We start from the raw sequence: 23,518 nt of genomic DNA on the forward strand, positions 1-23,518 counted from the left end.
CATAGAATATCAAAACAAGCACCATTGAAGGGATTGTGCTCCTGTTAATACAAAAATGTCAGTTCCACAGTCTCGGAACCAGCTGCTATCAGCCTCTTTCCAAATGGGAAAGAAAAAAAATAATAAAGTTTCTTTTCCCCCTCTGCTGTTACTGTTCTTCAGGCCTGACCTTCATAAGAAGACCCAGAGTAAACAGCGCCTCGCTGAAATCTTGCGTTCGGAATACTCAAGTGGGATGGAGGCCGGCCTTGCCAAGGTCAAAAAGCAGAACAAACACACAGAGCCCGGCAGCCAGCCGTGCAGCGCAGATGCAACCGGCGCCCAGCCTCGGCCGTGGGAAAAAAGCAAAAAACGCTCTCGGTGAAAGAGGAAAACCCAAACAGGCTTACAGAGGGACAGCAAGACTTCCCAGAAAGTTTTTTTAAACTCTGCCTCTATGAGGCGGGGCCTCAGAGCGGATCCTGGAGGCCCAGCACTGGGTTGATGTGGTGTTCTTGTCAGAGGAGCCTGTGAGAACGGATGGTGCTGCCTTTCCCTGAAGGCTTAATTCCCTGCAGTTCTGGAGGCCACAGTCCTCCTCTCGTGGGGGAGGCCCTGAGAGGATCGGGGCAGCGGGGGGGGGGGGGGTGGGGTGGGGGAGTGGGGGGGCAGCGTGGCGTAGGTGAGCCGGTACCTCGTGTCTCTGTGAGATGTCTTACATCTTCTGTTTATTCCATCATGCCAGACCTTATCTTCACCCACAGCTCAGCTGTGCCCCCACGACTCAGTGTCAAAGCCTGCCGTCCTGTGCGTCCGCCAGGCAGGCTGATGCCGCGTGGTGACAGTGTTCTGAAGAAGTTGCACACTTTTGCTTTAGACCTATCAACACATCCAGTGGCATGGATTTTGTAAAATAGGATTTTAAAAACTGGAATTAAATTTGTAAAAGAAGAGAAAATAGTATGTATCAGACCATTTTCTTGACGTACACTTGCTCCGTGGAAAAGGAGCAAAGCAGTTTTTGGTGTGGGTCTCGGCTGCTCGGGCGTTTCCCGTCGCCTGAGCCCTCCCGTTTTCCACACACGGGCTGCTCGGAGGAGCCCCATGTTGCGTTTACGGGCCTCGCTCGCTCTTTCACGTCCACAGAAAACTTACTTTCTCAGGGCTAATTCATTTACTGTTGCCTTTTTATTGTTTGCCTTTGAAGTCAAAAGGCACCAGTGTCCCGAGCTTTTTCTCCCATCGCATCCCATCTTGTCTTCAGGAAAGGTCTGGGGTCTTTGTATTGTGGCCCATGCCACAGCTGCCCCTCCCACATTGTGTTTTCCGGGAGGTTTGAAAGAGGTCCCCCGGGGCGTATTGATTTCCCAATAAATGTAAGATTTGGACGTGGGTCACCCCAGAGGTCCGGGGGAGGGCCGGTAGAAGCCCCTGGCCTCTGCTCTCCACTTCTCTGCCGCCCTGTTTTCCTCCTCCTCCCACGGCAGTAGGTCCTCCAGATCCCCATGAACTTGATGACCAGGAAAGGATTGGGAGAGGTGCAAGTTGGGCCGTTTGTGAGGACCACGGAGGGGTCAGCGTCCTTGTCTCTGTCCCTCTGCTAGCGGCTGTCAGACGTAAGGCGAGTGTCCGCTGACACACACCAGCAAGGACTCTGGTGTGAGAGCCAGTGTGAGCCCAGCAGACCCTGATCCTCTGCAGGACGGAGAATCTGACCTGAGAGTTGGCTGTCACGTCCGAATGAATAGGGATGGCTGGTGAAATTTGTAAGAATAATAATGATAAACCCTGCAGCATAGGTCCGACTGACTGGGCGAACCCGCCACCTTTTATTTTGGTGTGTAATGGTTCACAGGATTTGGAGGAGAAAAGCAGGGATCAAACTTTATAGAGAACACCCAGCTGTGTGAGAAACAGGATTAATGCCAGTGACTGGGGAGGATCAAAGAGAAACTCTGCTGTTTTTTCCCCCGTAGTACTCATTCCATTAAGGGGGGATCCACAGAGTTCTGCATTCCTGGGGGAAGAAGTGCCAGAAGCGGGCAAAGTGTGCAAGAGACTAATTCCAAGATCAAAACTTCCACTTAATTTGCTAACACTTAGGTGAGGTTTCTTGTCGTAGATGCTATGTGGCCCTGTTTCTAAGTAGAATCAATATATTGCCCCCAGTTAATAAAGAAACACGGATTTAGCAGATTTAGGGTTAATATTATCTAAATTTAAATAACCTTAAAATAAATCTCTCTCTTATTATGGCTCTTGACAGATTATACATTTCAGGCATCAATTAGGCAAAGCTTTAGCCTAATTCCACTGTACATATTCTAATTTTGTGTGTATTTTTAATCATGCCTCTTTTTCTAATTTCCCAAACTTATAAGCCTGATCCCCGTACTTAAAGTCACGGAGAATTTGGACATTTCGTGGAATGTTGCAGCCTAAAGCTTTTTTCCCTCGTGGGCTTGTAGAATGCTTTTTTTTTGAATCCCTGACGTCTTCATGTTTGCAACCCTTAGCGGTTGCACATCTTCAGAGGGGCCCGTTCTCACGCACTGAAGGACAGAGAGCCCTTGGCGAGTGATTAAGTCAGGGCTGATGCAATGCAAATGGCGGGGTCTTCCACCCTTAGAGAAGCAAAGAGCCAACCAAATCTCAGCAAAGGACATTTTGACAAAGCCCAGTGGATTCCTTTGATTTTTTTTTTTTCTTTTCCTATAGTAAAGGGAGGTGAGATTAAGGGGAGAGAGGGAGTAAACAAGAGCCCTTCAAGGTAGGTGTATTCCAAACTGCCAGCGGCCTTGCCCTGTAGCACTTCGGCCCCTCAACATAAAGTTAGTGGAAGCCATTAAAATCCAAGCATCTGCTTCCAGGAGATGGAAATGCAAGGCTTTTTCCGCTGGAGAAATTGCCCTGCTTGAGAAGGGCACTTAACTGGTCCTGTTAAATTTGCCTGCGTGACTTGTCACACCTCCTCTCTTAATCTCACAGGAAAAATTCAGAGCAAGGCCTGTCAGTGTGGAGGCAGTGGGGCACCCTAAACCAGCTCAACTTCTCCAAAATTTCCGGAAGCCTTGCAGCAAGGCTGGTGGGAGAGTCTAAACTTCTTCGAAACTTTGTTGCTTACTCTGTTGAGTCTAGGCTTGTCAGGGGGCTGGGGGGGAGGAGCCAAGAAGATGCCTCTCAGTGCCTCTCCTATTGTTCTGCCTGCTGGGGGTCTCTCACAGTCATTGTTTTTTTTTCTATTTTAAATGAGAATTCACCCAGCTCCAGGGATGGGAACAGAGAAACCAATTTAGCCTTCTAAATGGATGAAAGCAGAAAGCCACCTCACTGCAGAGGTTGTAAAGTTATTATTACAGATGGGAAGTGCAGGACAATTTAAAATATTGTAATTATAAACTTGTAGGGAAGCCTTGTTCTTCATTAATGTAAGATATGAAATCGCCTCTGAGGTACAAGGACAATTACATAGTTGAGAATGTGTCTGTGATTTACTCTGCCGCTGTGTAAATGTAAGGGTGGTTGCTCGCGTCTACCTCCTTCACTTTCACAAAATGAAAAGCACACCAGTGCAAGTTGTCCTTTGATAGATTTTTAATATGATTTTAAAGAGTTTTGTTTGGTCTCATTCTTATTCAATGAGATTAATTTAAAGCACTTATCCCCTGGGTTTAAGTCGATCCATGTAGGATTTGGGCAGCGTTTGTTGCATGGGGGGTTTTGTTTGCAGGAGGCTGTGAGAGACTCCTTTCCCACTTCATTAACCCTGAGTTGGGGACAGTCCCCCTTCGCCCCCCACCACAGCCAGTGCTGGGGATTTACCAGCCCCCATTCACATGCAAAAGAACTCGAAAGCTGAGGGGCTCCTTGACTTAATTAGCTGCTGTGCATTTTGCAAAATTAGTATAATACCCTCACCATCCCAGGAAAGAAAAGCGGTGGTGTGAGAGTGTTGGGGGGCGGGGAGGAAACAGTAGCAGGGTCCAGTTTGGGGGGGTGGGTTATAGTTTAAACATGCCCCCACCCCTCCTCCAGGAGGCAGTCTTTCCCAGAACAATCCTGCCACGAAACTGCAGGGGGCTGGGTTTGCTGAGCTCCAAAACTTCCCAGCTCTGCCGTGTCTCCCGTCCTGGGAGTCTGAGCTGCAGGTGGTGTCTTGGAGGAGAGCACCTGCGCCCACCTCCCCAGGGAGGGAACAGCCTCAGGGGGTGACCTTGGCCCTTTGAACGTGAACTGGAGGCCTGGAGTCTGGCTCCACACTTAAACCTCTCCCCAGAGATCCTGGAGCCACAGGCTGGGGCGTGGGGCAGACGTTGGGATTTGGCTCCCCGCTGGGTTTCATCTGCTGGGTTTCATCTCGAACGTACTCCCGGGGTAAAGGAGGAAGTGAGAAGATGCGGCAGTGGGGGGTTACCGATGCGGCCTCAGGTCCCCAACAAGGCTCGTCAAGTCCTACCCGACGCGGGGGGACCGGGAGCAGCCTCGGCACCCGCGAGCGTCCGGAGCCCGAGCGCGGCCTGGGCGCGGTGCGGAGGGTGCTGAAGGGGGGAGTAGCCTCGGAGCCCATCTGTCGGCCCGCGCCCGGCGTGCCGGTCACCAGCTGCCGGCGCCCTCGTTGCGGCCAGATGAGCCGGCTCAGCGATGGCACCGCAGTCCGGCCCGCAGCCGAGCGAGCTCGGGCGCTGACCCCCGCCACCGACGCTACCCCGGCCCCCGGGACCGACTGGGAGCAGCAAAGAACCAAATGGAGAGAAAGGGGGAGGCGGGGAGCAGCGAGCTTGCTTCACTGTAGAGATAGGAAGACTGAGGCCAGGGAAAGGGGACCCGGGCGCGTCCAATCTCGGCCCCTGCCCAGGACCACAGCGCCAAGGAAGAGAGTGGCACAAAACTATTTCCTTACTGAGGGTGGAAGAAGGCCGAGTCCCAGGAAGGGAAAATGGATCTTAAGGATGGGTGGGAAAGAAGGGCTGAGCGCGGACAGGCGCCTGGTCATTTTTAAGAAGTTTATTTCGACATTTAAAAAAAGAGAACCCGAGGGGCCTGGCTGCCCCGGGACGGAGGCTAGAGGTGGGAGCTGGGGGTCGGGGTGGGTGGGCAAGCCCCCCTTGCCCCTTCCCGCCCCGCCTGGGACAGGGGAGGGCACAGGCCACAGACTCACTGATTCACGGACACGGTCACGGGCTCATGGGTCACGAATAAATAACTTCATATACACTTTGCACACGGTATGCACAGTTCTGCTGTTGCCCGGGCGCTCGGAGAGGGGGCTCCACACTCCCCTCCGCCTGTCAGGGTGCGGGGAGAGGGCTGGGTGTACAACTGGAGCATGGTGGGGGGTGCAGCATAGGGGTCGCCCCCACCTGTTTCCGGGGAGGGGCAAGGGGGGCGCCTGGGGGAGCCGGCGTGGTGGAGGGAGTATATGTACATCCGGCGGTGGAAGTGGCTCCCTGATGGAGTGAGTGGCCGGGTGAGAGGACGCCGAGGACCGTCAGGGAAACTCAGTCCGGGGTCCGGGCCTCAGTAGACTTGGCATTTGGCCCTTCGGGGTACACTGGGCTGGGCGCCAGGGAGGATCGGATCGGGGGCCCCCGGGAAAGGGCGTTGAAACCCCGCGCCCTCCGAGAGGCAGGCGGAAGCGGCCGGCGCGGAGCCCCGGGGCGGGGGCCTGGCGCGCCGCGGGCCAGCGGGCGAGCGCTTCACCGAGGCTGCGCGGCGCGCGGGAGGACGCCAGCCAGCGGGGGCAGCGGCGGCGGTGGCTCGCTGGCGCCCTGGAGTCCGTGGATGAGGATGCGGGGCACCAGAGGTCTCTGCAGGGCGGGGGGCGGCGCGCTGGGACCGCGGTACAGATACAGTGCGGCGCCGGGATCCAGGTTGGAAACTAGACTCTGCGGGTAGAAATAAGGCGACGGGAACATCCGCTGGAGCGCTGAGTAATTGCCTGCCTCCGCCAGCAGCTCCAACCCGACGGCCGTCTGTCGCTTCCATTTAGTCCTAGGGACCGAAATAAACGCGTACGGCAGGGTCAGGGCTGTGGCGCTCGGAGACCCCTGCCCCTGACGAGTGCTTGGCCCAGAGCGATCACTCTAGTGTGTTAATAAATAACGGAGTGCCAGGCACCGTCCTAACGTGTTATATGCACCGGCTCCTTTAGTCTTCCACCGGCCTTCCGTGGCTACTTTACAGGTAAGAAAATTGAGGCGTGGGCCAGTTTTCGAGATGGTCTCGAAAGAGGCAGAGCCTGGGTTCTAAGCCAGGCCAAAGCTTTGTTCCACCGCAAAGACCGGGCTCTACCTTCGCCACACTCTGCACAGGGGATCGCAGACTGGCCTTTGGAGCTGACGTTGGAGCTCCTCCTGCATATCCGTCCCCTGGGGAGGTCTTAGGAAGGCAAGATCGCCCTGGAGAGGACGGCGGGGGCCCGGAGGTGGGTCAGCTAGCCGTGGGAAAGGGCGCACTTGATTCTCCCAGTGGCACCACCGGCCCGGCGGAGGCCAGCACCGCCAAGATGCCCCAGTCGGCGGCACTTCTGCGGAAGCGCACGGGCCGGAGGCGGCAACCGGAGAGGAGGTGCAGCCGGCGCACACACCCTCTCCGCCGCTCCGCGGCACCGCTGCCCTCACTACCTAGGTTCGATGCCTGGGGTGAGCCCTGGAGCCTGTCTGGCCCCAAAGTCTGGAGGTCACGGGCCAAGTGTTGGCCCGGGGTTTGGAGAAGGCAAGAAAGTTGAGGCCACCCTTGTTGCCTGAGCTGTAGCCGGAATCTCCAGGTGCACCTGGAGGGCCTGGCTTGGCCAGCCCGCTGGGGTCCCACGGAGGCGGACTCAGCCACACCAACCCCATCTCCCTTCCTGAATTATTCATCATCATCATAATTGTGTAATTACTGTAACGGGCCTTAATTATTGATGGCCGGAGCAGTAACCGGCATTTATTATTAATGGGGCGATGTGTTCTGAGGCTTGTTTATGGAAAGCACCATTCCGGCCTCCGCTAAGAGTGTGTGAGTATCTGTGGGTATGAGTGTGTGTGACTGTGTGCATTTTGTCGATGTGAGTGTATGTGTCTGTAAGTGCAGTTGAGTGTGTGGATGTGTGTGAGTGTGTGTTTTCTATGTGTGTATCTTCATCCCGTGAATGTGTTGGGGAGGGAGATTAGAAAGCATGTGGTTCAAGACCAGTGCCCAACACCAGTTTCCCAGTCAGCCAGTCACAGTCCCAGAGGAGCTGGGTCTGGGCCCGTCCCTCCTCAGGATTCAGGACTAGAAAGGCTTAGAAGTCCAGAAGTGCCCCTAGGAGTGCTCAGAACCGCCCCCTCCCTCCCCAGCAGCTGCCTACCTGACCCCAGGGCTGCCCACTAAGAACGATGTTCTGGACGCCAAGGCTGCCACCCCTCCCCTGGCCCAGTGCTTCCACTGGGAGAGCTCAGCGGCCCCAAGACTGAAGCGAAAGCTGGTCCGGGTGGGGATGACAAGACACTGGCTGGGGTGGGGCAGGCCTTGGACCTTCTGTGGCCCATGTACTGTCTGTCCACCTATCCCGGAGGAGGAAGAGGACACTAGAGATGGGCTCTCTCCCTCCCTGTGGACTTTGGGCAAGGCCTTCTCTTCTCAGGACCTCAGTTTCCTCACTTTTACAGAATGGGGAAAGTTCAGGGGCCCTCTCTTAGCGTCAGGCAGTGACTTGTGCGTCCCGTGGAGGGGCAGCTAGGAAAGGAGACGGGGCCATTTCCACCCCCACCCGCGGCCCCCCGCCGGGCAGCAGGGCCTCCCTCACCTGCGGTTCTGGTACCAGGTCTTGACCTGCGTGTCGGTGAGGTTGAGTGAGGCGGCGAGCTCCATGCGGTCCTGCACGCTCAGGTATTTCTGCCGCTCGAAGCTGCGCTCCAGCTGTGCCAGCTGATGGTCGGTGAAGGCCGTGCGTGCCTTGCGTGGCTTTTTCAGGCGCACCGGGGGACTGTCCCTCGAGCTGGAGATCTCGCGGTCACCCTCCTCCTTCACTGCGGAGACACAGCGGCGCGTCAGGGCCCGGCCTCGCCGCCGGTCCGCCGGTGCCCTCCCGCCCCAGCCGGCGCTGCCCTTCGCGTTCGTGTAAATGCGGCTCCCGACGGCGGTGGCCCAGCCGCGCTAAAGCGCTTCGGAGCAGCGGCAAAGCCGCTCGGAGCCGGAGCCTCTGGGCCCCCAAACCAGGGCATGAACCCTCACGGAGAAGGACTAACACCTCTGGAGAGAAATAACCTGAAGCCGGGAGAGAACTCAACCCGCTTTCTCTCCGCCGCGCCCGGCGTTGCTCCCGTGCTCCCCAGAGGGATAAACGGAGCGACTGTGGCGGAGCTCAGCGACCCGGTGGAACCGCCGCGGGAGGGGAGGGTACCGAGGGGTTCCGGCGGGATGGGCTGCGCGGGTGTGTGCTCAGGGGTGCAGGTCTGTGCTCCGTATCTGCGCGCTGATTCTCTGGCCGCATCCGGGCCCAGAAGGGAGCAAGCCGAGGGCCGGAGTCTGGGGAGAAAATCTCGCGTGGAGGGCCAAAAACCTATTCACCCCGGAGCAAATCGTTGTCCGAAAGAACAAATACTTGTACCCACATCTCGCGCGGCCCCTGTGTGGATGCGAATCTGGAGTGATGGTTTCCCCTGATTCTTAAGCTACGAATGGTGCGCAGGGCGGAAGGCCGGGCTGGAGGGCGAACCGCCGGGGGCCGGCTCTGGGAGCGCGAAGCACTTGGAAAAAGAAGCAACGCGTTTGCCCCTTGGATGCGCGCATCGCCGAGATCTGTGTTTTCTTGTCAAAACGATGCTCACTGTGGCTCCCGCTAGACCCGCGTGGCGGTCGTGTGTTTCCTCGGCTTGGTAGGGCCACCCCAGCAGGGTCCCCGCTCCTGAGGCCCTAGAATGGACAGGACTGGGGCGGTTTCTTTTTCCCCAGGCACTTTCGTTTGGGCTTGACTGTACCGAAAACGCACATTTGATCGAACAAGCTCAGTGTCCCCCTAAAGCTATGATATAACTGGAGACTGCTTCCCCAAAATTAGCGGCACTGGCTGGGGCTACCCCCGGCTTTTTCTCCCTCTATTTTCCTTTATGGTGAGTTTCACTGTGCGTGGCAATTGCAGTGACAGGATTCAGCTGAATTCGAGTGGATTTCTCTCTGTAGGAAACAATAATCCGGTTAATTGAGCCACTAGGGAGTGAGACTTTTCAACCGGAAAGGCAGCGGTTCCCGGCCCGAGAGGACGCTGGGGGGGGCGGTGCACCGAGGCGCGAGCAGGGAGAGCACTCACTCAAAAGAAAGAGCGGCCCTCACCTTTCTCCTGCCTCTTCCAGGCTCAGGGCTCTCGCCGCCCCTCCTGGACTCAGACCACGTTGGGGCATGGCCACCACAGGAGGCATGTTGGGATGGGGAAACGAGTTCTGTCTATGCTGGCAAGTCAAGTTTAAACAAATATGAGGAGACAATGATCGAAGCCTCGAACTTGATACTGCAGAAACCTAAAGAAAAGAAACCTTCCTTTTTGACCTAATTGCCCAGAGTGACTATGAAAATCCCCTACTTTTCAGAGCTGAGGTCTAGGGGGTGGGGGGAGTTGAGTTTGTGGTGTCAGGAAGAATGAGTTGGCTACTGGGCTTTTCTTTAATTCCTCTCCAGCGCAGGCTGGAGCCTCCAGATGCACACTCGGTGCCTCTCAGCCTCAGCCCCTGGGACAGGCTCAGCCCAGTGGGGCCTCAGACTCTGGTCTGGAGGCAACATCTCAATGTGCAGAGTTCGAGGCCCACTGACCCCACCTGCTTGGAACAAAGCGCTGTTGTGGTTTCTCCACGGACCTTGGCTCTAGCGGGAAAGACCTCGCAGCAGACTGCCATACTTCAAAGCCCAATTTCAGCTTCTTTAAATGTTATGCTTGAGGGGCCTTTGATCCCAGAAACTTGGGATGGGACTGACCTTCCTTCCATGCCCTTCTTGGAGGAAATGACTCTTAGCCCGGAAGGTGGATGAGGAGTTAAATCGCTTAGATGCCCACCCTGCCTGCTGTGTCTGTCTCTCTCGGCAAGGCTTCCGAACTCAGCTCTGAAAAAGTCACCTCCGCGTTCAAGAAATGCTCCAGACATTGTCTCCGAGGCGAATGTTCCCACTCCCTTTTTCACCCCGGGGCTTTGTAGGTGCAAAGGCAGCAGCCCCTGGGGGTGTGGAGTGGGGGAGACCTTCCACCTGCCTCCCCTCCAAACCTATTTAAGCGATGATACGTGGACAGCCGGCCCTCATCGCCTCCCTGATCAGATATCATCAGGGACAGGAGAAGAAAATTGATATTCCAATTATCTTAAACGAAACTGCTCCTCAAAATCCTACCTACGGGCAAAGAAATAAAAGGAGACAACCAAACTCTCAGCACCGCCAGCACCAGCCATTAGCATGCAATGTTGGAGAGTCTTGCCCCTTATTCCAACCACAAAGCTGGGGTGTTGTTGATGTTGTTAAGAATAAATAATAAAACACAATGTTATATATTTACATTGCCTCCTTCACTCTCCCCTACACACACCTGTCTTTCTCCAGGACAAGTTTTCTTTGCATCTCTCAACAGGCCCCCGGGGGGTGGGGGGAGAAGCAAGGGTCTCTGGGGCCACATGCCTCTGGATCTCCCTCCTGGATGCTCCAGCTCAACCTGCAGGTTTTCTAGGCACAGGCGGGCCCAGTGAGGCTGAAGGAGGCTCGGCCGTTTTCGTGGGAAAGCCGAGGGGAGCAAGATGTGGAGTGGGGCCCCAAATGGGTTTCGGCTTGAGGTCAGGGCATGTCCACAAATTAATTCTTAGTTAGGAGAAGAGTGTTAAATGAAACTTACTAATTTTTTTTGAGACTTGGTATTAATAGGGGCCAGGAGGCACAGAGCCCCCAAGACAATAAAGAAGTTGCCTTTATAGGGAAGTTTTGTCTCATGAAAAGGGTTCTGGGAATTAATTATAAGGCTGAAAGAGCTCTAAACGGCCTCTGCCAGCCCCTGGTTTTCTGCCAGATGGGGACACAGGGCTCTCTCCCTTGAAGCCCTGATACCCCTTCCCCTCCTGACTTCTTCCTAGAAAGAACTTCGCCTCTGGTCTTGCCAAAGAGTTAAAGTCATGGTAGTGGCCAGGGATGAGAAACAAAATTAGGGAACTCTCTTTCCTTCTTCCTTTTCTTCCTTCTTTCTTTCCTTTTTCCCTCTTTCCTCTTAATCCCGATCTCAGCTCCCTGATTAAGATGGGATGAAAAGCAATAAGAGTGAAAAGGTTCAAGGAGGTAAAAAAAGCAAGTGAAGGGGCAGCAACCTCAGATAGGAGAAAGGGCTGATTTCTTGGGAATTTCTGGGTCCCACACACAACCTGCAGCTGTTTGCTCGATGCACTGAAAATCAAACTCAGTGAGAACCATAGGACGAGTGCAGGGTTCTCCCCCTCTCCACCGACCAGACCTCTGAACCTGCTCCCGGCCAGCCACCTGGCTGCTGTTTCTACTTTGAAGTCAGTGTTTCTTTTGCATGATTCTCAGGGCCTGGATCATACCTGGCCCAATGGAAGGGAAATCCCAGTTCCTCTTCCTCTGTAGAAATTCAGATTAAAGAGTGGAAAATTCTAACTGTTCTCAGGGCTTCAGTTGAAATTTCCTGCTAGGTTTTCACTCTTACAGAAGGGCTTTCAAGCAGAACCCTTTGGGTCTTCTGTAGCTCCTGCAAGGTCTTTTCCCAGAGAGCCACTGGCCTCATAGGAACCTGTTCTTGCCCACCAGCACTGCTGCAAAGGTGGTCCCAGCCGAAGTTTAGAAAGTTTGCTTTGTGCATTTTGAGGAATCTCTCCTGGGGCACAGAGTTTTTCTCTCCCCTGACCACTCTCTCCACTGGACTCTTTGTTGCTTAAAGGCATAGCCACAGGGCTGGCTGAAAGGTTCAGACAAGACCGACTGCTCAGTCTGGGCCCTGAGGGAGCTCTGGGTGAGCATGTGCGTGTTCCCATGTGTGTGCACTCAAGTTTTTAGAAACATAGCATCCCCCCGTTTCACCTCCCATTTTCTTACCTTTATACTCAGAGTCCGACGAGACGTTGCTGCCACTTTTGTCCAGCTTGTCTCTAAAGTCCTCCGCGGCCTTGGCCACAAGACGGCCCCCAGGCTCAGGGGCGGCCGGCTGCCCACTGCTAGAGTAGGGTGCACAGGCTGCGAGTGGTTTGCAGTCAGCAAGGATGTCCCTGATCAGAAAGGAGGAGGTCACAGTGCGCGACTGGGCTGGGGCTGAGAGCTGCCCAGGCTGCAGGTGAGAGTCCAAACCTGGGCCCGATGCCCCACCAGGCCGCGAGGCACCCGTCTCCAGACAGTCCCTTCCTGGCGAGGCTGGTGAAGAGCAGTCACTGCTGCTCTCCGAGCGCGGACTCAGCTCCAGGGGCGAGCGGCAGTCCCCGAGCAAGGGGTCCCCCTTGGGAAGGGCGGGGCTGCCCGCGCGGTGGGAGAGAATGGAGTCGATCCCAAAGCCATTGGAGCCTTCCATAGCCAAGCTGCGACCTGTCCTCCCCAAAAGCTCCCCACCCACCCCCTACCCCAGCCGCCGCTGCCCCTGCCCCTAGCTGCGGGCTGGCATGGGGAAGGCGGGCAGGGAGCCTGCGGGCACCTTGGATGGAGTTCAGCCTTGGGGGAGCCCTGGAGCTCTGGGCCAACCTCCTCTGCGCATTAGATCCAAAAGGGCTCAGCGCGTCTTCTGCAGCATCGCGCCGAGCCGCCGAGCCGAGGGGGGGGGGGGGGTGGGAGTGTCAGGGAGGAATGGGAGGGAGGGTGCGCCAAGTTGGGGAGAGCAAAGGGGGAGACGGACGGCCTGAGTGCCCCTTTGGCACAGAAGAGATGCAAGGATGTCGGAACCTAAATAAAGAACGGCTTTTTAAAAATCCGAACCGCACGCTTCTTCTGGGTGAGCGGTGGCCGAGGGCAGCGCGGTCAGCACCGCGGAGAGCAGCGGGCCCGAGCCGAGCTACCAGCCCGCCGAACCGAGCGCACCTGGCGGCGTCAGCACCGCGGATAGCGGCGGCGGCGGCCGGCGGCGCATGACGCTCCACCTAGCCCGGGAGGTCCTCTCTCCGCGCTCCCACCACTCTGGGGGCCCGTCAGCACCGTGGACAGCGCCGCCCGGCTCCGCAGCTGCAGCTCTCAGCGCGTCCTCCGCGCGCGCCTTCGCCTCCCCCCCTTCCTTTAAAAAATGAACTTGTGTCACTTTTACTTTGGGGCTGGGTTTTTTTTTTGTTGTTTCTCTCTCTCTCTTTTTTTTTCCCGTTGTGTTGTGTTTTTTTTTAAAGGGGACGCGCCCACGTGTCCCCGGAGTGATGACGCTGATTGGCTCCGGCTGATTTTGGGGGTGATGTCACGGTTCCGCAAGCCGCTGCCCGATTCCCTTTCAGTTTGATTAAAAGAGACACTGAATTAATTACAGCACAGACTCAACTGTTTACCGGCGATTTCCACACGGTTTGCTTTCATTAGGCCGGTGATGAGGCTCCTAATGAGGGTGATTAGCCGAGGGGGGTACGGGCTGGCGGGGAGGGGTCCGGAGCCGGGCTGCTGCTGCCGGTCGGTTGAGATGAGAAATTTTTAAGTTTTCCTTTACCTTTTCCACAATTATTCAAACTATTCATCGGCGGGGCTGCCGTAGATCCTTTTTCTCCCCCAGTTTTTCTTCTCCTGCAGCAGAAAGAGTGTGTGTGTCAAGCCCTTTCCCGGTGTAGGGAAGAGATTTTGTTACATTGTTTTCGGGAGTGTCCGCTGGGTTCTAGATGTTGCCCGCGTAGGACAATTCTCGAAGCCCTCTCTCTGCCCTCTTCAGACCCTGCGGACCCGGCAGGGATGGGGAAAGCCTGGCGTCTGCCCCCAGAAAGGGCCGGGACGATGGCTTCACTCTGGGGCAAGGGTGGGGAACGTGGGAAGATCGTCTCTGGGACGTTGTGGAGACCCCGAGAAATGCGTGTGGCCTGAGGGAGGCAGCGCAACGGACAAAGAAGGCAGGGCTCCTACCCAGCCGATACCCACTCCTGTGGCATGTGTCCCAGGGGTCGGTGTTTTTTGTACCTTTGAACAGGAAAGTGCAAGACCTTCCAAGTGCGAGTGTAGACGTCTGCAAACGGCTTCTTATTTCGCGCGGAGCCGGAACTCGCCCGAGGATGTATTTTTCAAGGCAGCGCTGGAAACATGGTCTTTTCATTGTGAATAACGCACCCCCTCGCCCTCCCCACTCCGCCAGGGCGCTCGAATTCCGCGCCTTTCAGGAGTCGGCCTCCGGTGCGGGAGCCCGGGGCTGGGGGCAAATCTCCAGCGCGTCCCGGGCCTGGATCCTCTGGGCACGGCCCCAGGGATCGCGACCTGAGTCTGTGGCCAAAGGGCGGAGGGAGCCGAGCCCGCACGCCCGCAGCCGGGCCCCGCGGGCTCGAGGCGCCCTTCACCCGCCCCACGCGTGGAGTCGAGGCCTTCCCAGCCTGGCCTGCGCGCTGCTGTCGCCCCTCCCCACGGGCCCCCAGAGAACTCGGGCCTCGCTTCGGGCTGAGCGTCCGAGACCTCAGCGGAACAGTGAGGCGCCTGCATCCCGCCAAACCCACGACCCGGCGAGGGAAGCCCCGCGCGGCCGGAGGAACAGAAACTTTCTCCTCCCTCGGGCGAGGTCGGTGGTGGCCTCACGCCCGGCTCGACGCGCTCTCCCCCTGCGCCCGCCGGCAGATTGGAAGCGGCCCCGCCGCCGGCCGGGCTGGGGGCGAGGACGGGCGGCTCCCCGGGGATGGCAGGCCCGGCTCGGCTGCAAGCTGTCGGGGAGGCAGGAGGGCGGGCGCCGAGGGGCCGCGAGCCGACAGACCCCCGCCCTGGCTCGGCTGCCGCTGCAGTGGGCGCCTCCCGCGGAGGGGCCAAGCCAGGCTGTTCCCTCATTTTCGTTTGGTGGATGAGAAGGCGGGCATAAATCACGAAAACCACCGGCTGCCCTGGTCCTTCCGCCAGCCCCCAACTTGGGCCTCGTTCCTGCTCTGGGCACCTTTAGAGACCCCGGGCCCCTCTCCACTCTCTCACCCCACCCCTGCTTCCTCGGGCCTGCTCCTGCACCTCCGTATCTCCCTAGGAATCTCATCTCCCCTCCAGTACCCAAGGTCCCAGCCTGGGTCAACGGGACCCCACTCCTGGGCCTGTTAGAGGTCGTGATGCTCCCGGGCCAGGAGCTTCGAGTTGGGCCAGCCCCCAAAAGAGTCCGTGTCCTGCTCTGCCCGCCAGCGGGTCCTGGGTCGCCCCTGCCCTGGGCAGACGTTCATATGGCAGCACAGGGACCTTTTCGGGCCTCCGAGGTCTTAGGCTGGGGTTTGGATCCCCGGACACAGCGAAAGCTAAGCCTTGGGCAGTGCCTGGCGCTGCGCGGGGATCAGAACTGGACCCGGGGAGGGAGGCGAACCCCTCACTGTCCAAAAGAACAGCGCTATCGCCACCTCCTGCAGCCCTTAACGGGCTTCTCGATGCTTCTTAGAGCCCAAGAATATTTAACAGGTTTTTAGTATACTATCATTAGTATTGAATTATCACCATCTATTATAATATAAAACATGTTATGCAATTTATTTCATTTGGAATTTCTGGAGAATTCAGCCCTCTCTCACTAACATCGTTTTATTCCTATTTGGGGATTTCCAGCTCTTCCACCGTGCCTCGTCCTTTCTCTTTTCTCCATCATCTGGGTGGTTCTTACATCTCAGCTTGTCCACAGCCTGAGAGGGTTGTGTGTGCTCCCCTGGGCTCCTGCTTAGCTTGGAAGGAGCCCAGGAACTGACATTTTACGAAGCATCCAGGGGATCCTGGGTGAGTGATCCACCATACCCTTTGAGAAAGGAGCCTGGCTGGTCCTGGAGGGGTATAGGGCTTTGAGGTCCTGCAAGGCTGGGTGTGAACGTTGGCAAGTTACTCAACCTGAGAGCTTCATTTACACAGCAGGAGGCTGACCTCTCTCCCCTTCCCCAGCCCCAGACCCTGCCCTGGGCTGTCTGGCCCCCTCCCCAGGGAGGAAGCCTGGGCCTGGTGCAGGGGCTTGGAGGTCTCAGGGGAAGGAAAGGGAGTGAGTGTGACAAAGGCACTTCCAGGACCAGGCTCCCAGGTCCACTCAGTCCTAACCAAGGGCCAGAACTGCCACTCCTGTGCCCAGGTCCCTGTTCTGAGCTCCCCCTTGAGGACTCCAATCCCTCGTCCCCAGCCTCCCGCTTCCTCTTGGAACCTCTTGCTTCATAATCTTGCCCCTGCCCGTGCAGTCCTCTGAAATTGCTTTCTTTAAACGTTCAGCCTCTAGATGGACCTAAAGCCCTAGAAGGTCCCAGACCACCCACCCACAAAGGGATGTCCACAGAAAAGGAGCCGTCTCTCTTCTCCAGAGGCAAGGAGGGCAGCTGCATGGATGAGCCCCCAGAAGGCCTGGGCTCGGGCCCTGCTCCCACTCTGGACAGTGCCTCTCTCTTGCCTGGACCTCAGCTTTCCCTTTGGTTCAAAGATGTTAACGTCAAGGTTTGTGGTGAGAGATGAGGGCGGGAGAGGGCACCTATGGACTGCTATGAAGTGGCCTGCCTGTAGAATCCACACTCTTCTCCACTTGGGGCTCTTGGCTTGGTTTTGGCTTTGGGTCAGAAATGGACCTGGGAGTGCCTGGGCCTCCTGTGGGCTGGGCCATGGTTCTTGTCAACTTCCTTCCTCCTAGCCCCCACCTCCCTCTCCACCTAATGCCACTCGGGTAGAGCCACTCGAGGACATTTGCTCAAAGCTTTTTGAGAATGATCCTGAGGTCTCTGCTCACGAATGAATTGTGGCTTGAATGCCATCATTCAACGTCCTCAGTAGCTGGGGCTGGGGGCCACGTAATGCGTGTGGGGTGGGGTGGTTGAGGCTATGGACTCCAGAATCAGCCAGACTCGAATCCGAGTCCTGGCTCTAGAATTCAGAGCTGGGACTAAGGTGAGGCAAGGGAGGGGAGTCGTGCAAGTCTTCATTGAAACTGTCGATATTTTGTCCATCAGGGATTTTAAAATTTTGATTTAAAAATATTGTTTGTCCTGGTTACTGAGTTTTCTGGTAACCCCTTAAATTTTGCACCTGAAGCAAGAACCTTCCCCGCCTCATCATAGTCCCAGCCCTGCTCTGTGACCTTGAGCAAATCACTTTCTGACTACAGTTTTTTCAGCTGTAAGATGGGGATGATGTTGTCCGTTTCACACGGTCATTGTGAGGAGCCGTTGCTCTCAGCTCAGGTCCTGGAGAACAGTGATTGTGCGATTCATAGTCCAGCTGCTGATAACAGCCAGAGCTTTTTCTGTGTCAGGTTGGTGCCCTCAGGCTTGTCTCCCCAGCCCCCACTGCAGAGCCAGCTTGCCCCTTTGCTCAAGGCCTTCTGACCAACACCTCTCTTTCCTATGGGGTGGGCGGGGCCTTTGGATGATACAGGCCAGGCCTGGGTGCTAATATCGCTCTGCTCTGCAAACAGATGGGTTGGACAAGAATTTGGACAATTTGTGGGTTTCAAGGTCATGCTGTTCTCAACCCTTTTTTTTTGGTTTAGCTCAAAACTCCGTGGAGCTCCTGAAACCAGAAAGAGATCATATTTTTTCTTTTCCTCTCTTCTCCCATCCTCCCTTCTTCCCTCCTCCATATCTTCCTCCCTCTCTTCCTTCCTATCTTCTTTCCTTCCTCCCTTCCTTCCTTCCTTCCTACTGAGCATGTCATCTGTCCCGTGCACCGTGACCATGCTAGATGCTGGCAATGTCATGGAGAGCATGACAGAATGGGCCCGCCCTCATGGAGCTCACAGAGGTGGTGGTGTGCATCAATCTGAACTCCCCTTCATAGATTATTCCCCTTTGTGGATTCAAATTTATGATTTCCCTGCATTCAGTTCAAGGAAACTGTATAAAAAGCCAACCTAGTTTTTTTTTTTTCTTTTAATGATGATTTCAAGCATCAAAAGGTTTCCCAAGTAAAAAGAAATACAGCAAAAAGATTGTTTTGGTCCATAAGGATAAACGCAAGAGAAGGGACTTGTTTGAAACACAGACCTATCTGACTGCCATGCAGGCCCAGCTGGGCACCTGAGCTGCTGGTCTGCTGGCTGTCACGGACATGTACTTTCTCTGGACCCTTTAATCTGTTGTTTCTAAGCAGGCACTAGTTAGGGTGCTGGGATGGGTGAACAAAAAAACCGAACCATCTCTACGTGGATCCAGGAAACTCCCCGGGGACTGGAATTGGATCTGTGGCCTATGAACAATGTTTCCTCTTCAGGCTTCTAGGAGGCCCTGCCACGCACATAGCAGACATGGCTCATTGTTAGCATCCCTGGTGAAAATCCTGCACAATGATCAGACTTCAGAATCCCCTCTCCCTTCTTCTGGCCAGGAAAATTGTTAATTATTTCATTCTATCAGAAAGAGAGAGGGGTAGTGAGAGAAGGAATGAGGTTTGGGCTCTAGTTTAAAAATCTGGAAATAGACTGAAGTCAGTGGGGCTTCACCATGAAAAGAAAGCTGGACCTACCAGCCAAGAGGTTGTTCCAGTTCTCATTTTGTTGCTAAGTAACTCTCCAGCCCTCCGTCTTCTCTGGCAGGACTAGATGTTTTCTCCAGCCCCTCCCAGATCCCTGAGTCCTGTTTCCAAAGGCTCTATCTCAACACTCTTGCTCCCCAGGCCTACACTTGCTCCCCCCGCCTGCCGAGTGCACAGCAGCACTGGCACAACCTCCTTCCCACCTCAGAGAGGACTTCCAAGAATTTCAACCCCACGAGGGAGGGTCCAGACCGGCTGTCTCCCTGTGGCTCATGAAGACAGTCCACATGGGCCTCTTTGTTTGGTTAAATCTCTGATGGGGTGTTGCCAAGAAATCCAACCAGGAGATAGAATGTTCCCAAATGCCAACCAGCAGGAAAATAAGCAAAAACAGGGGCACAAGGCTGTACCTCTGATGACGGCCATCCTCCCATGACATTTATTGTCATGTGATTAGGAGGACTTGGGATGGAAAGCTAAGCTCTCCCCATTTCCACCCATCTTTAATTGAGAAGTAGTTTTGGGGGGCAGTCTCTGGAACATGTAGTGGACCAGCCACTGGCCTGGAGTAGCTTAGTGGCCAAGCTTATTGCGTGAACTCAGACCTCCTTTGACATCTATTTTCCATCTGTGAAGTGGGGGGGGAAGGCGGAGGAGGGAGATTAACAGATGAGCCCCAGGGCCCCTCAAGGCTGGGGTTTCTACCCTGGGTCATGAAGGGCAGGTTGAGGGACCCCACTTGTGCAAGGGGACCCCCGCAGCCAGGGTCAGTATGAGCGAGGACAGGCATTTGGCTGATGCAACAGGATACCCAAGAAGGTGGAATCAGTCTGGAATCAGACCTGGGGCTTTGTGTGGGCACAAATAATTAATGAGGAAGGAAGGACCAAGCTGGGAGAGGGAAGTGGGAGGGAGGCAGAGGGGGAAGGGCCGGGCACCTCCTTGGCCTCCTACTCGGACTTGCCAGAGGGTGGCGCTGTAGGACAAGGAGCTGAGGGCCTCTCTGCTGAGAGCCGCTTCCCGCCAGGGCCGGGAGCACCCAGAGGCTGGGGTCTCCAGAAAAGGATGAAGGGTGGTACTCCCAGGACATCTGTCACAGCCCCAACAAGTCCCACAGCACGCGGTCTGTCTGCTGCTGAAGCAAGAAGCAGTCAGATAAACAAAAGAGATCTTCAGTAGCATTTTGTGAGCAAGTCCATACATTCCCCCCAGTGGTCTAGGTCCTTGGAAAACCAGGCAGAGAGGGCCACTTACCATGGGCATCTCTTTTGTTGCCATAGCAGAGCTTGAGCCACCCTTCAGGGGACAGAGCCCAATTTCAGGTCCTCCAGGAAATTCTGCATCCTGGTATGCCCTCCTCCCTTTTCCATATTTCAGATTTCAGAGCAAAACAGTGGGTTCAGTTCAAAATATCTTTACCTTCTTGATGCATCTGGACACAAAGGCTCTTGTCCTTTGAACATCTTGCCCTCGTCCCTCAATCACAGGGTTCTGGTTGTCTCTTTTCACTGTGCTTTATTAAGAAGAAAATAGTCATTCACATTTGCCTATTGCTTGAAAGCTCCAGACCCTGTGCTAACCATGTTATACACATTCTTTAGTGTAATCATTATCTAATTTAGCTGGAGGAGATGTGCTGTACTGTGTTGGGGTCCTGTTTCACAGATGAGGCACAGAGAGGTGAGGACCCTTGCTCGAGGTCACACAGAAATTATTTGGTGGAGCTGAGCTTCGTGCCCTTGACCACATGAGGTGGCTGCCCGGCTTGGCGGCCAGGCCCCTCAGGCTCTCCCCTGCTCCCACACAGGCTCCGCTGCTCCCTGTGGGTCAGAGGGCTTCAGCGTGGCTTTAGCCAAGATGAGTGGGGATGCTTGTTTCCCTCTGGTTTGTGTGGTGGGAGGGGAATTTCAGGCCCTTGGGGTGGCATGGGGTCGGTCTAGGCCCTGGCTGAGCCAGGTTCCCGGGGGGTTAGTGTGTGTGGCATTTTTATGGAATTGGCTTCTAAGGAGCTGCAGCATCTGCGTGTGTTAGGGGGGAGCGCTGCTCAAGAAACTCTCTCAGATCTGTCATCACCAGACCCAGGAGTGTCTCCCTGCCGAGGCCAATGGACTTTCCCTGCTAGGCACTCAGCCTGTAGGGAGCATGAGCCACAGCAGACATTCATGTAGTGATCATTCCACAGATAGCCCTGGGCATTTAGCATGTGCCGGGTCCTTGGGATCTGGGCCCTGGGATCTGAGATCCTGATCCCGTGCAACTTCCCCTCTAGAGGAGAAGACAGGCAATAAGTGAGATCGTTGCTTTGCAGAGAATAAAACAGGTTGGTGTGAATTTAACTGGTGGCTGTTTCAGGGAAGGCCTTTTGAGCAGGGCGCTTGACTTTTGAGCTGAGATCTGGATGACAAGAAGGGATGGGCAGGTGACAATCTGGGGCCCAGATATTCCAGGCAGAGGGAAAAGCAAGCACAAAGCTTCAGGCAGGAGTGAGGGCTGTGGCCTGTGGGCAGTGAGGAAAGGTGTCAGAGGTGGGAGAGAAGCAAGAGGGACGGCCCTCGGCTGTGTTACCCAGGGTGCTGCTGTGAGGAGTGTGGATTCTACTTCAAGAGCAACAGAAGCCACTGAGTGCCCAGGGGCTGCGCCATGGAGCATGGAGGTGAGGGTGAAGCTACTGCAATTCTCCAGAGAGACGAGGGGGGCTCAGAGGGAAGTCGAAGGATCAGGATGCTGTTGGAAGTAGCGTTGAGGGGCTTGTTGATGGATTTAATGTGAGGTGAAGGAAACAGAGTAATGAAAGATTTTGGCTTCGGCAGCTGGGTCAATGGTGCCCTCCATTACAAGATGGGAACAACAGAGGGAGAAGCAAGTTTGGTGGAAAAAAAAACAAGTGTCCTATCTCGGCTGTGTTGGTTTGAGATGAATACTAGATGCTTGAGTGGAGACGTCAAGTGGGCAGTTGGAGAAATGAGTCTGGAATTCTGTGGAGAGCTCTGGGTTGAAGGTCAACAATTGGGAATCCTCAGACTAGAAATGAGATTTAAAAACTCGGGCATTTGCCTGACTCCATACAGGCACTGTCGAGACATCTTGCAGAAGGCAGTCTGCCTTGAAGGGGCTCCAGGTGGTAACGACATCATCTGAAGAGTTTGAGGTTGGTTCTCACACCAACTGCACAATAAAGACACAAGAGGAGGGTGACACATGCATTTTTAATTTAAAATAGATCAGTATATAATTTGTGGGGAGAAGCCAAAGAACAGGCAGAAAGATGGAGGTAAGAAGAGCCGGGGAGTTTGGCTGAGAAGTCCCTCAGCCTGGGCGCTTTCAGCCCACCTGCTCATCCAGAAGGCTCTCTCCTTCCTAGGGGGTGGCCTTCCGAGGTCACTCTAGGTGGAGAAGCCCATCTCGGCCTGCCTGATTGACAGGCCCCAGCACGGAGGAGAGGAGGCAGGCCCCAAGTAACGGCCAGTGTTGGCTCTGCCTGCCCTCAGGGATCCCAAGGTGATAAAACTGCCATGGGGAGACATCAGACTTCCCAAAAAGAGCCATTAAAACTCATGTTAGGAATAGAAAATGAGGCTTTCAAAGCATGTTACTGTCACGCTTTCTGCAAAATACACAGGTTGTTCTGAACACAGTGGGCAGAGTCGCAGATTCGACCCTTAGTCTGGAGTCCACAATCTGCCTTGTACCTTGGGTTTATCTCATCAGGTGAGGGCTTAAGAACAGAGACAAGTGGCAGGCCAGAGGAGAGGGAGTCCCTTAGTCACTGGTGGCTGGGGCTAAGGTAAGCTAGTGTTGGCGAACTAAAAAGTGGGGGGGGGGGGAGGGCACTGTTATCAAAAATAATGAACTGAAGACCTGAATCTGAGGGCCTTGCTGAAGCAGAACTCCCATAAAAATGGGGGAGCATCTTATATGAGTTGGGGCAAGAAAGATGCGTCCTTCAGGGAATATCCTACTGGCCAGAAGGCTCTAGGGGTGGGTGTAGTTGCCCATCCTCAGGGTCCCCTGGCGCACAGCACACTCTTCCCGGTGAGCTTTGAACGCTCTCTGGCGATCGTCCTCGGTGGGGAAGGTATCCAGATGGGCGCCCACCTGTGGACAGAAGGGAAGAGCAGGTCAGTGGGCATGAGTGCTCCGGGGGCACTCGTGCAGGTGCTCCCCTTGGCTCCCTTGCCTGCCCCCTCCTTCCATCTTAGAGTAAGAATAAAAATAGCTGTAAGAGGGAAGGGAGTGAAGAGCAAGTCCTGTCAGCGTCCTGGCACCGCGGGCTGATGAGCTATGGACATGGTGAGACTGGCTTGCCTGGGTACCAGCGTTTTCCCTTCTGTCCAGCTCATTGCCGAGGACGATGTGTACGTGATAAATACACCTGACAATGACTGGAATCACCCTGCAGAGGGACCTCAAGGCAGCATTGACCTTCACAGGCTGGTTTTCCACCACTAAGTGCCCCCAGCAAGCCGCCCCCTCTGAGGGGTGCCATCCTCTCCCTGGTGCCATCCGTGCTCCTTCACAGGAGGGTGGTCTAACCCCCCTCCTGAGGGTAGCAGCTGTCCTGTCAAGGACAGACACTCCATAGGACCCGAACCAGAGCTTACGTATGTGTTACCTCGCCCTTCCGGAGGAAACATGTGAGGGAGACAGACCCAAAAAGTGGGAGCTGCTTCAGTTAAAATTGTGTGCAGTCAGTGTTTCTGCTTGCCCTTCCTTCTGGAGGAACGGTGGGGGTGAAAGGCCCTCCTGTCTCCTGGGTCTGTTACATCACCTCCAAGTGTGAGAAAATCTCCCTAAAATGGCATTTCTACTTTAGGATAACCTAAGGAAGATAATCACACAGCTATTCTATTACAATGGACAGAGTGGCGCATGTGTGTGTGTGTGTGCATGCGTGCACGCAATGAGCACAAATAGCATGAGCTCAGCCCTCCCCGGGACCTGGGGCGGGGGTGGGAGGCCTCCGGGGAAGAGACACTTCAGGGGATGCTTGAAGGAT

General features: G+C 55.3%; 3 protein-coding genes across 6 annotated transcripts in view; 1 reads left to right on the top strand and 2 right to left on the bottom strand.

The window, feature by feature from the left end:
* Positions 1-923, top strand: part of DDX31 (DEAD-box helicase 31) — a 73,158-nt gene extending 72,235 nt beyond the window's left edge. For all 4 annotated transcript variants that reach the window (XM_014863401.3, XM_070518457.1, XM_014863400.3 and 1 more), the window contains one exon: positions 163-923. In XM_014863401.3, the coding sequence (XP_014718887.2) occupies positions 163-364 (202 nt within the window). In that variant the 3' untranslated portion in view covers positions 365-923. The remainder of the gene's footprint in view (positions 1-162) is intronic.
* A 2,634-nt stretch (positions 924-3,557) lies between these two features.
* Positions 3,558-12,681, bottom strand: BARHL1 (BarH like homeobox 1). Its single transcript, XM_014863307.3, has 3 exons — positions 12,019-12,681; positions 7,751-7,973; positions 3,558-5,970 (listed from the first exon to the last, which is right to left on the bottom strand). Exons 1-3 carry the CDS (start codon positions 12,482-12,484, stop codon positions 5,676-5,678), a joined length of 984 nt encoding a protein of 327 aa, XP_014718793.1. The 5' UTR covers positions 12,485-12,681; the 3' UTR covers positions 3,558-5,675.
* A 9,028-nt stretch (positions 12,682-21,709) lies between these two features.
* The window catches only part of CFAP77 (cilia and flagella associated protein 77), a 124,613-nt gene continuing 122,804 nt past the window's right edge, over positions 21,710-23,518 (bottom strand). Inside the window, exon 6 of the mRNA XM_014863404.3 lies at positions 21,710-22,617. Within this exon, the coding sequence (XP_014718890.2) occupies positions 22,495-22,617 (123 nt within the window). The 3' untranslated portion in view covers positions 21,710-22,494. The remainder of the gene's footprint in view (positions 22,618-23,518) is intronic.

The sequence above is a fragment of the Equus asinus genome, chromosome 10, assembly GCF_041296235.1.
Source record: "Equus asinus isolate D_3611 breed Donkey chromosome 10, EquAss-T2T_v2, whole genome shotgun sequence".
NCBI lineage: Eukaryota > Metazoa > Chordata > Mammalia > Perissodactyla > Equidae > Equus > Equus asinus.